This window comes from Cyprinodon variegatus, unplaced genomic scaffold (genome assembly GCF_000732505.1).
Source record: "Cyprinodon variegatus isolate N-32 unplaced genomic scaffold, C_variegatus-1.0 Scaffold438, whole genome shotgun sequence".
Lineage (NCBI taxonomy): Eukaryota > Metazoa > Chordata > Actinopteri > Cyprinodontiformes > Cyprinodontidae > Cyprinodon > Cyprinodon variegatus.
Genome location: NW_015150891.1, coordinates 270,122 through 283,016, shown reverse-complemented (window position 1 = coordinate 283,016; position 12,895 = coordinate 270,122). Strand labels below are relative to the sequence as shown.

The following is a 12,895-nucleotide window of genomic DNA, read 5'->3' as shown; positions in this document are numbered from 1 at the left end:
TAATTGTTTCTTTCTTTAGATTTTGCGCTATATACCGGTACCCACAAGGTTAACAAGAAAGGAAAACATAAAACTCAGAAAGACCAGATTTATGTTTAAATCCACTGATCTAAAAAGTTAGCTCCTGGAAGGAGCATAGGATCCAATTTCCAGTGAGATCAGACAGCGACGAGTGAAAAAAGAAGAAAAAAAAAAGATTTTAAGGCATTTATTTTCTCAGGAAATACAATTTTAACCTTTAACACAATATAGTTTTGTATACTTCCTTAATTCAGTTTTTTTTCTTTTTTTACGAAGTAAAATGGAGAATGAGCCGGATGGATATCTGGTAGCGCATGCACAAATGAGCTGATTGTACGGATCGGATGGTGACAGCTCCTTTTTTCCATTTTTTTTTTTTGCATTCACAATAATACTTCTGGAGTTAAGCTGTCAATAGTCTCTGCTGCCACCCTCTGGTTTAGGGTCGAACTGCTTGATCCCCTAAATGCCCCTATCTCACAATATAAGCAAATCTTTTAAAAAAGGTCCTGTATCCAGATTATGATCTGGATCATCACCAAAATTAAATGGTTAGTTGGCATGAGGTGCACCCCTAGTAAAAATGTCATTAAAATCTATTCCGAACTTTTTAATTAATCCTGCTAACAGACAAACAAACACGACCAAAAAACATAACCTCGTAGGTGTGGGTAATTAGGTAAGAAGTTGTGGCTCTGGATATTATTTTAGGGTGTTGGAGAATAAAAAAAAAAGAAATGAAAGGCATAAAACAAATAGTTATTTTTGAATTTAAACTTTTCTTTGCAGTATATGGTCAATGCTTTTTTAAAAGCCAAATTCTGAATAAATCGACGGCTAATAGGGGTTTGAAAAAAACAAAAATTTATTTGGCGATATATATCATGATTTTCAGCTGCCCATTATATATATCGATCTTTCAATTCCTAGTATCAATTTTAAATTCAATAATTTTTTACCTAAAACAATGAGAAAATGGGCTACCACCCCAAACACCAGACGTCATTTAGACGTTGATTTTTACACTTAATCTGGTCGGTCCATCATATTCTTGATTTAGTCCAGAAATAGTTGAAAATCAGGCTGTTTGGTTAGTCTGATTTCGTCCCACTTTAGTCCAATAAAAGATGTTACAAAGCCAGTTTTCAACGTCTTTTCAACAATCTGAAGATTACGGCTTTTGACCTTTCACCCAAATGTAGACGTCTTTTGGATGTAAATCGTCGTCTTTCCAACCAATTTTTGCTCAATGGGTACCTCTGCACCGCCACTCTGGCAGATATCGCTGTGGCGCCCTTTTGCTGTGCGGCGCAGCGCCATATCTGTAGTTGAGGCAGTCACAGTGGAAGACAGACCGACTCAAACCCCACATAACATGGATACCAAAATAAATTACCAGTATCTGCAGATGAACATTTGCAGACGTGCCTTTTTATCCATACATTTAATTTTGATACCTGATAAAATACAGTAATATATAGTGATATTGTTATATCGTGTTGTGACACGTATCGTATCGCAACACCAATACCAATACTCACCCCTACTTATCAGATTTGGTCTCCATTGGTTCTATTGGCCTAACCAATTTTGGCCTTTAGTCAGCAAGAATGAAAAACAATAATCAAAGGGTTGAAACATAACTTTATTTTTTTTGTTGGTTTTTCTTACAGTATTTCATCTGAACAATTTTTAAATCCAATACAGTTTCTTTACATCTTTAATATCGTTGCAGTTTCCTGTATGAGTTTTTTTCTTCCCCCCCTCTCTCCATGTTTATGTTTGTGTGTCATGTTCAGCTGAAGTGTGTAAAGTTTCTCGTCACTCATTCATACCGTCGGTAAAGTCCAGTCGGGTCACAGTACGGCGTTTTATTCGGAGCAACAGAAAAGCATTGATATGGACAAGAGAAAATAAATACGAAGGAAAGTAAAAAGATGCGAGGACCAGAGCAGAGGATGCGTCCGGACCGGTTAGTGATGCTATATAAAGAGGAATTAACAAAAAAAAATAGAGCATTGTAAACATTTGGAGCAGACGTGATTTGAATGAGCCGAGTTTGGCTTTATATTTCCATTAAAGACACCTACAGCGCTCCGGACGGAAGACAAGTTAGATATGAGACTTTTGCTCACTTATGATAAACAAGACTACTGATCATGCAGCCTGATTAGACATAAGCAAATATCCCTAAAAAAAAAATCAGAAGAGAAGCAGAAATGCTTGGGTACTCACCTATTCTTTTCTTTTTTTGCGTTATTCATCCTGTTAAGAGTTCTACCGAGGTTCTTTTTTTTTTCCTCCACTTCTCAGAAGTGATTAGAATTGTGTTTGAATCCCTGTCAATGTATCAGAACATACATAGTTTAAATAACACTTTTTAATGTAAATCGATGCACTTTTTTCTGAATCCTAAACGTTTCAACTCAGAAAAAAATTAAACAAAAAAATAAAAATTAAATCGGAGAATATTTTTTAATCTGAATTTAATTTCCGGAGAGAGAAAAAAAAAGAAAGAAGAGGGACTGAAATTGAACTTTGGTGGATTAAATTGGCAGTGAGGTTGGTGCCGGTCTCTGAACCACAAGACTCTGAGACCGCTAAAAGGGGAAAAAATAAAAAAATAAGATTCGTGCCGTCAAGTCAGTCCTCCCACCCCTCCCAGATAATTAGACATCATTGTTAAAGAATGCCACTTATAGAAATAAAAAATGGCAAACGATGTAAATTGAAAGATAAGGAAAATAGAGCAGCAATGGTTTGCACTGAAACATGTGCACATTCAAGTAAATAAAGATATAAAGAAATAATCTACAAGTCAAAGACAGAAACGTAAGATCCTCCAGTCTTTGTTGGTCGGATTGGCACTTTAGTGAGCAGGAGTGCATTTTTCGTGTTAAGAAATATAAACATTTTTTTTTCCTTGTTGATGCAATGATTTTTTTATACATCTATTTATATATATATATATATATATTTATATATTGCAATTCTGGCATTATTTTTGTAGGCCAAGCACAGAATTGGCCAAAAAAACCAAAGACTTCTGCTCTACACTTCTGTCAGGTAGAGGTAAGATGTTGTTGCTTTATTCATGGTTTGACTTCTCCTGTCGGCCGGGGCTGCTGGCGCTCTGTGGATAAAGCTCAGGAAATCATCTGCTATTCATTCCTCTGGCAGATATGGTGCAGAACTGGGCTTCATGATAAACCCCGCCGCGGTCGGTCGTCCCACCGTCCGAACGGCGTTAATAATATGGAGCTTTTAATGCCTTTGTTTTTCAGCCTGGATTATTCATAGAAACAATTTCCTACGTATTTTAAGAGGAACTAGGTGACCAGTTTGGATTCCCTGTGGATTTTCCGTTCACAATTATTCCTACAGACTCACATATACATACATCCTTAAAGTGTCTGAAGAACTAGCATATTTCAGCAGGAAATGGTTTAAAAATATGTGATTTTCTTCAACATTAACCTATAAACTAAACTTTAACAGGCAGGATCGTTTTAGATTCCCAGGAGTTGTTTTGAAGAACGTTTAAAGACATTACTAGGTTTGAAGGTCCCACAGTGACTGCCCAAATGAAAGGTCAGCAAAGAAAGAAGCTCCTGATCCAACCTGGATCATCTCAAGCTAGCTGGAAGGTGTGCAGCTGGCCAGACTGGAATGAGGGAACCAACCAGCCTCACTTTTTAACTAGTGCTCTCGGAAAACTTTACATCCCCCCGAAAAAACAAAACAAAAACATGATAATCGCCTTTTAAACATGGCAGTACTGAGGTACTGACCAGGAATACATACCAAAAAAGGGTTTTGGAAGACGTTAAGCTTCAATGTATGGAGTAACATTCTTCCAACCAATTTGCATAAATCTGAACAGTTCAGGTATATAAAAAAAAAGGATTTCTACCACTCTGAGTGGGGAGGGGATGTATGGATCTATCTGAGCCTTTAGGTTAATTAGATTCCCCCAAAATTGGCTATAAACTGAAACTTATATTCTTGTCTTGAAGGAATCCATAAATCATTTCATCATTCAGTATCTCAAAGGCATTAAAAGCACCAGATTAGTTTGACACCTGCTAGATGAACCTCTACATTTACTACTTTTTTCCCCAAAATAATAACACTACTACTAATACCTTAATAAAGTCTAAACGCTCCTAAGCAGTTTTTTTTTCCTTTAGAGAAACCCTGATTTTGTTCCACGCCATAATCATCCACAGAGCAGCAGCTCCCCGACTCTGATTGGGACATTTTCTGATAGATTCAATCAGCCTCCTCCCTCACACAGCGCCTGTCAGTCAAAACTCACACAAACACACCTCGGCTTCATCTAGAGGCTCAGCGCTGACCGACCTGATCAGAAGCCCCGCCCATTCGTGGTCACACGTCCCGTGGCTAGAAACAACTGCAAGTTTCCATAACACGATTTTTGCTTTAAGCAACATTTTATCAATTTAGTTCAAATAACTACCGCAGAAAGAAAAAGGAAGAAGAACATTTCCTCTCTTTAAAGGGAAGCTGGTCTTTGCTTCTAGCCACTCATCCATGTGAGGTGTGTTTCAGCTGGTGTTGTATGCAAGTGTGCATGAAGTGTAAGTAAAGATATACATTAATGCAAAAAACCCCAGCAAAATCCAAATATACTTCTATTAGTTACTTGTCATTTTGATGCAGTTAGGCTAGTCACCTCCAGCTGTTTTTTTTTTTGTGTTTTTTTTCTTAGTTTTTTTTTTTTTTTTAGACCCACACAGAAGAAGCAGATTGTTCCAAGCTTGGGCGCAGGAGAGGCTATTTACATGAACGACACCCACACGCAGCACGACTGTCTCATGCAAAGTCATCTCCGTTTTCTCAAAGGTATAGTGATGTCGAATGCCGGAGGCTAATTTTAATCAAGTCTACCGCTAAAGAAAACACCACCGTGGTCACTAAACTATCACTATTCACACCACCGAAAGTTACCGTGTTTTAATCCGGCTTCTTTATCCGACCCAAAATGTTTACATGAACGATCCGCAGTGATTCGCCGCCACCTCCCTGTACCAGCTGCGTCTGGACAGGGGTCCTATGAGACTGCAGAGGCCCTGCCCTACTGGGCGCCGAGCAGCAAACCCCGCCTCCTCCAGGGGCTCTCTGGAACCGCTAAGCTATGAAACTTTCACTACTTCAAAGAATGGTTTAATGATTCCTTTTTTTTTCTTCACGTTTGCAATCCGTTAAACACAGCCGGACATGAAAATAAGTTAGGTTTGCTGCTGCAGAGGGCTCTCAATAATCCTAAACTATGCCTTGCTTAATAGATCACTTCATAATTCAAATGTTATTAACACAGCACACAATGAAAATTTGGATATTCCAATATTCCCGTCATGGAAAAAACTTGGATTTCATTTTAATGGTTAAAGAAAAAAAATGAAACGTCCTTTCCCTAAACTCCAATCGTAGTCCTTCCTTTGTTTACGTTCATCTGTTAAACATCTTCCCTCCCCTTTAAACTTAAAAGTCCTCCCTTTGCTTCGCCGGAAGCTTTTTAACCAACCCTAAGCTGAACAACCAGGGCATCTTTTTGTAAAAAACAAAAAAAAATTCTATTTCCATTTACAGAAAAGGAAAAACACCTATAAAGAAAAAGATAAATAAGGGTTAGAGGTAAATAACATAAAAAAAAGGGGGGGAAAGTTGTGCCTACAGTGAACTGCACAAACTGGGCGTTTTATGCCTCAAACGCCCCCGTTGGTGGACTGCAAAGGGGCCGGGATAATCCAGACAACAGGAATGTCCCATCGCTAAAGAAATTTAGATAAATGGTTACTGCCGGCAACAGGATCTAAGAGCTATCAAACGGCAGAAACAAGTCCACGTGTGCACGTTTCAAACCACTTCAGGTTTTTAGGTGATCAGTTCCCCCACTTGGGTATTGAGTTTGTGAGAAATGCCCCAAATGGCCAGAAAAAAACCCAACTAAGCAAAAAACAGGAAAGAAAAATCAGCCCTGTGAGAATATTTGTCCTCTGCTAGGAAAGCTTGGATGAAGGGGCCACGGTTTCAGCTTTCCTCCATTAGGGCAGGTTGGTTTGTGTGCTTGCAGAGATCAGGCAAGAGAACACAGTGGCATGACTCCGGCGTCATGGGCTGGGTGCCGGGGGGAGGGGGGCGTATACAAATGGACAGGGGTGAGTGGTTCACTGATGAAGACTTAGAGCTGGAAGCCCTCCATTGGAGCTTCTTGCTGAGGGAAAAGGAACTGCTGGTTGGCCTGGTCCACCTGAGGAGCGAGGCTGCTGTCCTCATCCTCCACGCCGAAGTAACGCTCGATGAGGTCAAACGCCTTCTGGTAGATCTCCTGGTTGTCGTGGCTCTGGAGGAACTCAATCTTGTCCAGTCCTGTAAAAAAAAAACAAATCAATATAAGAACACAGGGAGGAGCTTAAAACCTTTTCCTTAAAACAATAAATGAGGTATTTCTCCCATAAGTTGGGAGTGTCGTTATCTTTGCCTTTTTGTGAGGGGATTTTTTAAAGAACTGCTTCAAAGGCCACCATCTGACTTTCTGGTAGTTCAGCTATAAAACAGTAGGTGGCGCCTTGTCTGTTCATGTCAGCTGTAGGCCTGTAAACCCATTTAACTCTAAGTGGTTTTTTTTTCTAAAGCCGGGCATATACTGTATGTAGTGTTCAGGAGGTAACCAGGGGCGATCAGCCTCTCACCACCACCTTCCGATCAGGAATCGTGAGGTCGGGAGAAAATCAAACACGTTTCATTTTCAGTCGGCTGCCGTGGGCAAATCGCTCGGTGAGCAAACAAGGATTCTTTTACCTCTCAGACAAAAACACAGAAGCATGGCGGAACTGCAAGTAGTGAAATGGAGTTCTTTCTGTAAAACTGACAGACCATAGGAGCCACGTTGGCTCAGCTATGACTTTGTCCAAGTACGTCGTTGCCTTTTCTTTTTAGGGCTTTCAGCACAAAATTGCAAAAATTGCCAAGGCAGCGCATTTCTCTCTAGTGAGCTTCTAGTGAGGTTTGACTTGATAGACGGGTCAGAGTAGAACCACCTCACTGCGGAGCTGAGTCCGACATGGTTTTTAGAAGCCCTGTGGCTTCCTCGTACAGTGCAAGCTGTTGCTGCATGCAACAAGAGAACCAATCACACAATGTATGCCCGGCTTTAGATACAAACCATTTATATTTATACATAATCAGGGTTGTCGCCAACGTATTTCAACACAGCAGTCCGTTATGTTAAAAAGAAGTCGCCTTGGGACCAGCGGTTGCGTAGGGGTTGAGCATGTGACCCATAATATGAGCCTTTGGTCCTCGACACGGTCGTCACAGGCGTTAGTCCCCGCCTAGTGACCTTTGCTGCATTCTCTCCAATCCCATGTTATCCTGCTTACCATCAAAAATGAAAAAAAAAAAAGGCCTAACAAATAAAAATAAAGATGCTGTTTTACTGAAAATCAGGCTGATGTACTCATTTTAATATTATGTTCCTTTGACTGATGTCTGTGCTTCCACAATGGGCAGAAGTGTTCAGCCCTTTACTGATGCCCTCTCAGGAGAACATTATGCAAGTGTGTCCTACTTGAAGCCTGTTCTCCACCTGTTTGATAAAAGCATCGTTACAGAAGAGAAGGACTATGGAGTCAGAAAGGGGTCAAAATGTCTGTAAACTTTTGAAACAAAAAAAAATAGAAGTTGATATTTAATGTCAGATTTTTACCTTATAATGTGAGACTAAAAAGCAAAAATAATTTCATCTAAATTCAGTTTAGTATTTTAATTACACAATTAATTTTTTAGTCATTTTCTTTATTGCAGTTTTACATTTTATATTTTCAGATTCAAATAAATTTCTTTCGATTTCTCTTTTATTTTCAAAATCCTTTTTCAGTTTCAGGATTTTTAAAAAAAAAATTTACATTCAAATTTCGACCCCGATGTGACAGGAGTGGGCGGGGGGTAAACATGATTGACAGCTAGTAGCAGCGCTGGAGAGAAGAATTTAGATTCAACTCTTATCATTTTATGTTTACTTTTTAGTTTCTCAGATTATAAGGCAAAAATCTGACATTCAATATAAACATCTATTTTTCTTCTTTTCTAACTTTAAATTTTTCAGTTTCAACTAAGATTTATTATTAACATTTTGCCCCCTTTCTGACTCCATAAAGGACCCTCAGCTGACCAACCATGTAAAGAAAAACGTCCTGGAATACTTGAAAAAGAAGTATTCAGATCTAAACACTGAAAAAGTGGAATTCCTCCCAACGAAAGCAGCCAAAGAAATAAGGGCTGTTTCTTGATTCACAAGAACATGAGTACGGACTCGTGTCCTCACCAAGTAAGGAAAGTATGGACTCAAGGAGAATGGGAGTACATTAAATTATAAATTTGGGTCGATTGGAACAGAAGCGTCCACGTGGCGTCACCATTTTCAAAGCTAGTCTGTAGCTGCATTTCACCTCCTGTTATTAATATTCCTTAAGATAATAATAGATTCTTACTTTTTCATTTAGTGGGGGAATTATAATGAACACAGTCAGATAAACACAAATCAAATGAGCACTTTCCCAAACAAACAATCAACATCAGAGCCAGCGGTACTTCAAACACAGCTATGCGAAGAGAGTGCTGCTGCAGACGGGCTAACGTTAGCCTTGGCTGCAGTTAGCCGCGGCGTTCCGCTGGTTGCCACAGTCCTTTCAACATCAGAACTTTTGTTTCAAATTAAGCAGTAAGACATTAAATGGGCCATATAGTGACGTTTAAAAGTATAGTGTTCTTGCCTTAAATGATCTAAAAACGTAGTTTTATAGAACGGAAACAGAAAAGAGAACTTTTAACTTAATACTCTGAGGTCTGTCAGCGCTCCGCTGGAAGCTGCTGCCGCGGTGCATGCTGGGACGGCTGTCAATCTCAAAAACGGACTAGTCTGCTCTGATGTGTGCTCAAGCAAAGAGCAAGGGGTAAGAACAACATCCAAGGATTTTGTTCATTATCGGTCTTGTGAATTGGAACAGTGCTGAGGCTAATGTTTGCAGAGAACGCACAAGTATGCATACTGAGGAATGGCCAAGGAGTAAGTCACTGACATGGCAGCAGCAGCAGGAAGTCAATCAGCAGAGATAGTCTCTTTCAGAAGAGGGAAAAAAAAAGAAAAAGGTCCTGGTTCAGCTTTTTATTTTTAAGAGACAAAGCAACAACAGCACAGAGTCTGTTAAGACACTGTCAGAGGAGCTTAGAGGTGGAGAGCCCAGTCCTGGGGATTTCCTTTTCCTCGTGTTGCTAAACTGGCACAGCAATATTTGAACATCGTCATGGTCCACAGGGCGGCCCTTAAAACTCATGTCTAGAAGGAGTGAAACTCAACATTACCAAGTTTTTCCAAGCTGATGGCCGATTCATTATTTAGGTATCAAAACCCCCTTCACTTAGTATCCATTATTTACGATTTGTAGTTAAACTTGCGTATCATTTTAATTTTAATTTCTAAATGGAAGAAGAGAAAGCAAATATCAGCAGCACATATCATGAATCAGATAGACTGATTTCAAAATATGACCCGCTTTAAAAGAAAATCTCATGACTTGCCTAAAAGAGAATTTACTCTCCCCCCCCCCAAAAAAAAGTAAAATAAAAACTTTGTTCCTTAATCCAAATCTGTTCAAATGAATGTCAGCAGCTTAGAGGTGATAAACGAGTGCGTACCGTAGGCCTCTTCGATGAGGCTGCAGTAAGGGTTGACGCCGGTGCCGTTGTTCTCCTGCTTGGCCTCCTGCTCGCCGAGCCTCAGGATGTTCTCCAGACCGTTGAGAGCCACCTGAACAATCTTAGAGTCCATCACGGTCAGCAGGTCACACAGAGGCTTGATGCAGCCCAGGTTCACCAGATACCTGAATACAAACAGGAGGAAACATAATAAACTAAGAATAAGCTCTTTCACTTATAGGACCCCCCCTTTATTTACCATTTTTTATCTGTGAACTAATCATGTAATACCCATGAACCTAGCAGTGCTAAATCAGCATTTACATTTGAACCTTTTTATTAATTATGGAAATAAATCCTTTAAATCTGGAGTATGATCAAACTTAATTGAATTTTATTAGGTCTTCTAAGAGACTATTTTTATTTTGGTTCTGATCTCCTTTTAAAACATGAAATATGGAGATCCGGTGTTTTATTTTGGAGCCGCACTTATTTCTAACCAACTTGTTTATAAATAGAGAACAAAGAGCATTTCCCTTCCTGAACCATGGATTGGTTTTAATCTCAGTCCTACCTGATCTGCTCCGGTGTTCCTCCGGATGTAGCGTTGGTGATAGCCCAGGCTGCTTCTTTCCTGGTTCTGAATTCTGCTTTCTGCAAGATTTCAATCAGGACTGGAAAGATGTTGGCATCAATCACCGTCTAGAAAGGAACAGAAAATCTGGGTTAGGGGTCATGAAGCAGCATCTCAAACTGGTTAACTTTATGTTCTTCAGTCATAAATCAGACAGGAATCATACTGAACAGATACATTTAGAATATTTAAATTAATTAGTTATATGACTCCCGTTAATGATTTCCTTCACCTGGACTAAAAACGGTCATTCTAAGAGTTTACAAATGATGTGAAAATTCATTTTATTAAAGGTGTGCAGCTGTAGTCGGTCACACCACTACATCTGTAGCTCCTGGAACAAATTGTGAGTCTTTTGGGGAGTATTTACTTCGTCCAGAGACTTGAGTTTTTAACCCTATTAAAAATTCCTATTTGCAGAAACGTTCATGGGTGGAAAAACATCAGGATGGATGGAGCATCCTGTAAGTTCTGCCACTGATTGTTAACTGGATTCTGGGCTTTAGGCCATTCTGACATGCTGCCAAACTGCGAGCTCATTCTCAATCTGACTTATTTTTAGGATTTGGTATCATTTCAAATTACAATAATCGACTTAGATCCTACTTTCTAGATCCAATCCTTTCTGAAATTGGATTTGTGTTATTAACTATATTTGTTTGTATAGTTAGACAACATATTGAATCTGGTCTTATATTAATATTGACTGTGGTTAAAGGTGGCTAAAAGCAAAGTACAAAATGCATTTTTCAAATCCATGATTGGTTCTATGAATGGATCTTTAAGAATATATATAAGAATCAATGCAGGATTGGAAAATCCCCCCCCTTTTTTTTTTTTTTCTTTAAACACAGACCTACTTCTTTTACCCTTTAACAGGTTTTCTTCCAACTTTGTGCTTTAATTAGCTTCATTCATCTCCCCATCAAGTCTGACCTTCTCCCTGGTCTCTGCTGAAGGACAGCGCAGCGCCGCGCCGCCACCACAGTGTCTCTCAGTGGGGGTCAGACTATTTAGGGAGACTTGAAAGCTTAGTTTTCCACCAAACAACCATGAAAGAAGGGAATTTACATTTCTATCTCATCCCCTGCAAACCACATTTTCTTTAGGGTTCTTTGGGGAAAATGTGCAGAACCATAAATCATTTCACACCAACTTCCCAGAAAAGCTTCAATCTGTGTTATTTCAATCCCATAAAACCCCAAACTCCATTTAAACTGTTTAGAGAGGGAATGCTGTGGAAAGGTAGTTTATTTTTGCTGAAAGAAATCACCTCCTAGCTGTCATTTGGGGAAAAGTAGCTTTAATAAAAGCAATATGGGTTCTAATATTCATTAAAGAGATAATCAAGACATCCAGCGTCAATCTAAGGCTGGTTTCTGGGTCAGCGTGTGTAAAGGTCACCTGTATTTGTGCTCGGTTTCCAGCTGTGATGTTGGAAATGGTCCAGCATGCTTCCTTACGAATAGACTCCTTAGGGCTGCTGAGGAGGTGCAGCAGGCAGGGTAAAGCTGAGCAGTTCAACACCACCTAAACACAAACAGGAGAACACATTTTTTATTACGATTTAGCGCTCTCATCTTCTGGTACATTAATGAATGACAGTCGCTGGAACTCCTCACTACAAGCCGGTTCTGTTCTATCTAAAGTGGAACCCACCCCTCCAAAAACAGTTATAAGCCTACAGGAAACATGGGGTATTTATGACTCCAACCTGAGTCTGAATGTCATCTCCAGTGATGATGTTTCCCACAGCTCTCAGGGCAGGAGAGGCCACCTTATAGTCAGTGTGCCTGTAGAGAGGAGAAGTTACAGCCTTTCGCAGCTTCAATTTAAACATGAGCCAACAGGCGGCGTGTAGCCCAAGCTTACATGAGCAGCTCCACCAGCCTCCTGCAGACACCGGAGTCGATGACAGCCTGGATCTTGTCATTGGGGCCGTCTGAGAGGTAGGAAAGAGCCCAGCAGGCATCTGCCAGCAAGTCTGGGTCGCTGCTAAACAACAGCCTGGACAGTACCGGCAGACAGGGAGACACCTACACAGCAAAAAAGGCTCTGATCGGACATGATGCCACCTCTGCACTGTCATTAACACACAGAAAAAGGCTAAGGTAACAGAAGATGAGGGGAACTTTCACTAAAACAGCAGCAGAGATTCCTCTTTATCAGCCTCAACTTTCTGTTCAGGACATAAATGTACCTGCTAGTCATCAAAACAAAGCTAAAAACAGTAAATAAACTGCTTATTCAGCATGCTAAAAAAACAACAACTTTCTATTCAACAGTAAAGTAGTTTTAAATTGGTCTTAGTTTAAGAATATTAACAGTGGTTCGGATTTAAAGACTATGCTAAACATTCTGTGAGGCAGACACCCTGTTTACTTTCAGGCTTGAAACTTCCTTTTTGATAAAGCTTATAGTCAGAGTGGCTCAGGTTATCCTATCTCTATAGTTATGCTGCTATAGGCTTAGACTGCTGGAGGACATAGGGACCCCTTTTTCATCATTCTATCTCTATTT

General features: G+C 39.8%; 1 protein-coding gene across 1 annotated transcript in view; it reads right to left on the bottom strand.

The window, feature by feature from the left end:
- Positions 1-1,648: 1,648 nt before the first annotated feature.
- kpna6 (karyopherin alpha 6 (importin alpha 7)) overlaps positions 1,649-12,895 on the bottom strand; it is an 18,679-nt gene continuing 7,432 nt past the window's right edge. The window contains exons 9-14 of the mRNA XM_015388837.1: positions 12,248-12,411; positions 12,090-12,168; positions 11,780-11,905; positions 10,316-10,443; positions 9,742-9,926; positions 1,649-6,414 (exon numbers count right to left, since the gene is read on the bottom strand). Of these exons, the coding sequence (XP_015244323.1) occupies positions 6,227-6,414; positions 9,742-9,926; positions 10,316-10,443; positions 11,780-11,905; positions 12,090-12,168; positions 12,248-12,411 (870 nt within the window). The 3' untranslated portion in view covers positions 1,649-6,226. The remainder of the gene's footprint in view (positions 6,415-9,741; positions 9,927-10,315; positions 10,444-11,779; positions 11,906-12,089; positions 12,169-12,247; positions 12,412-12,895) is intronic.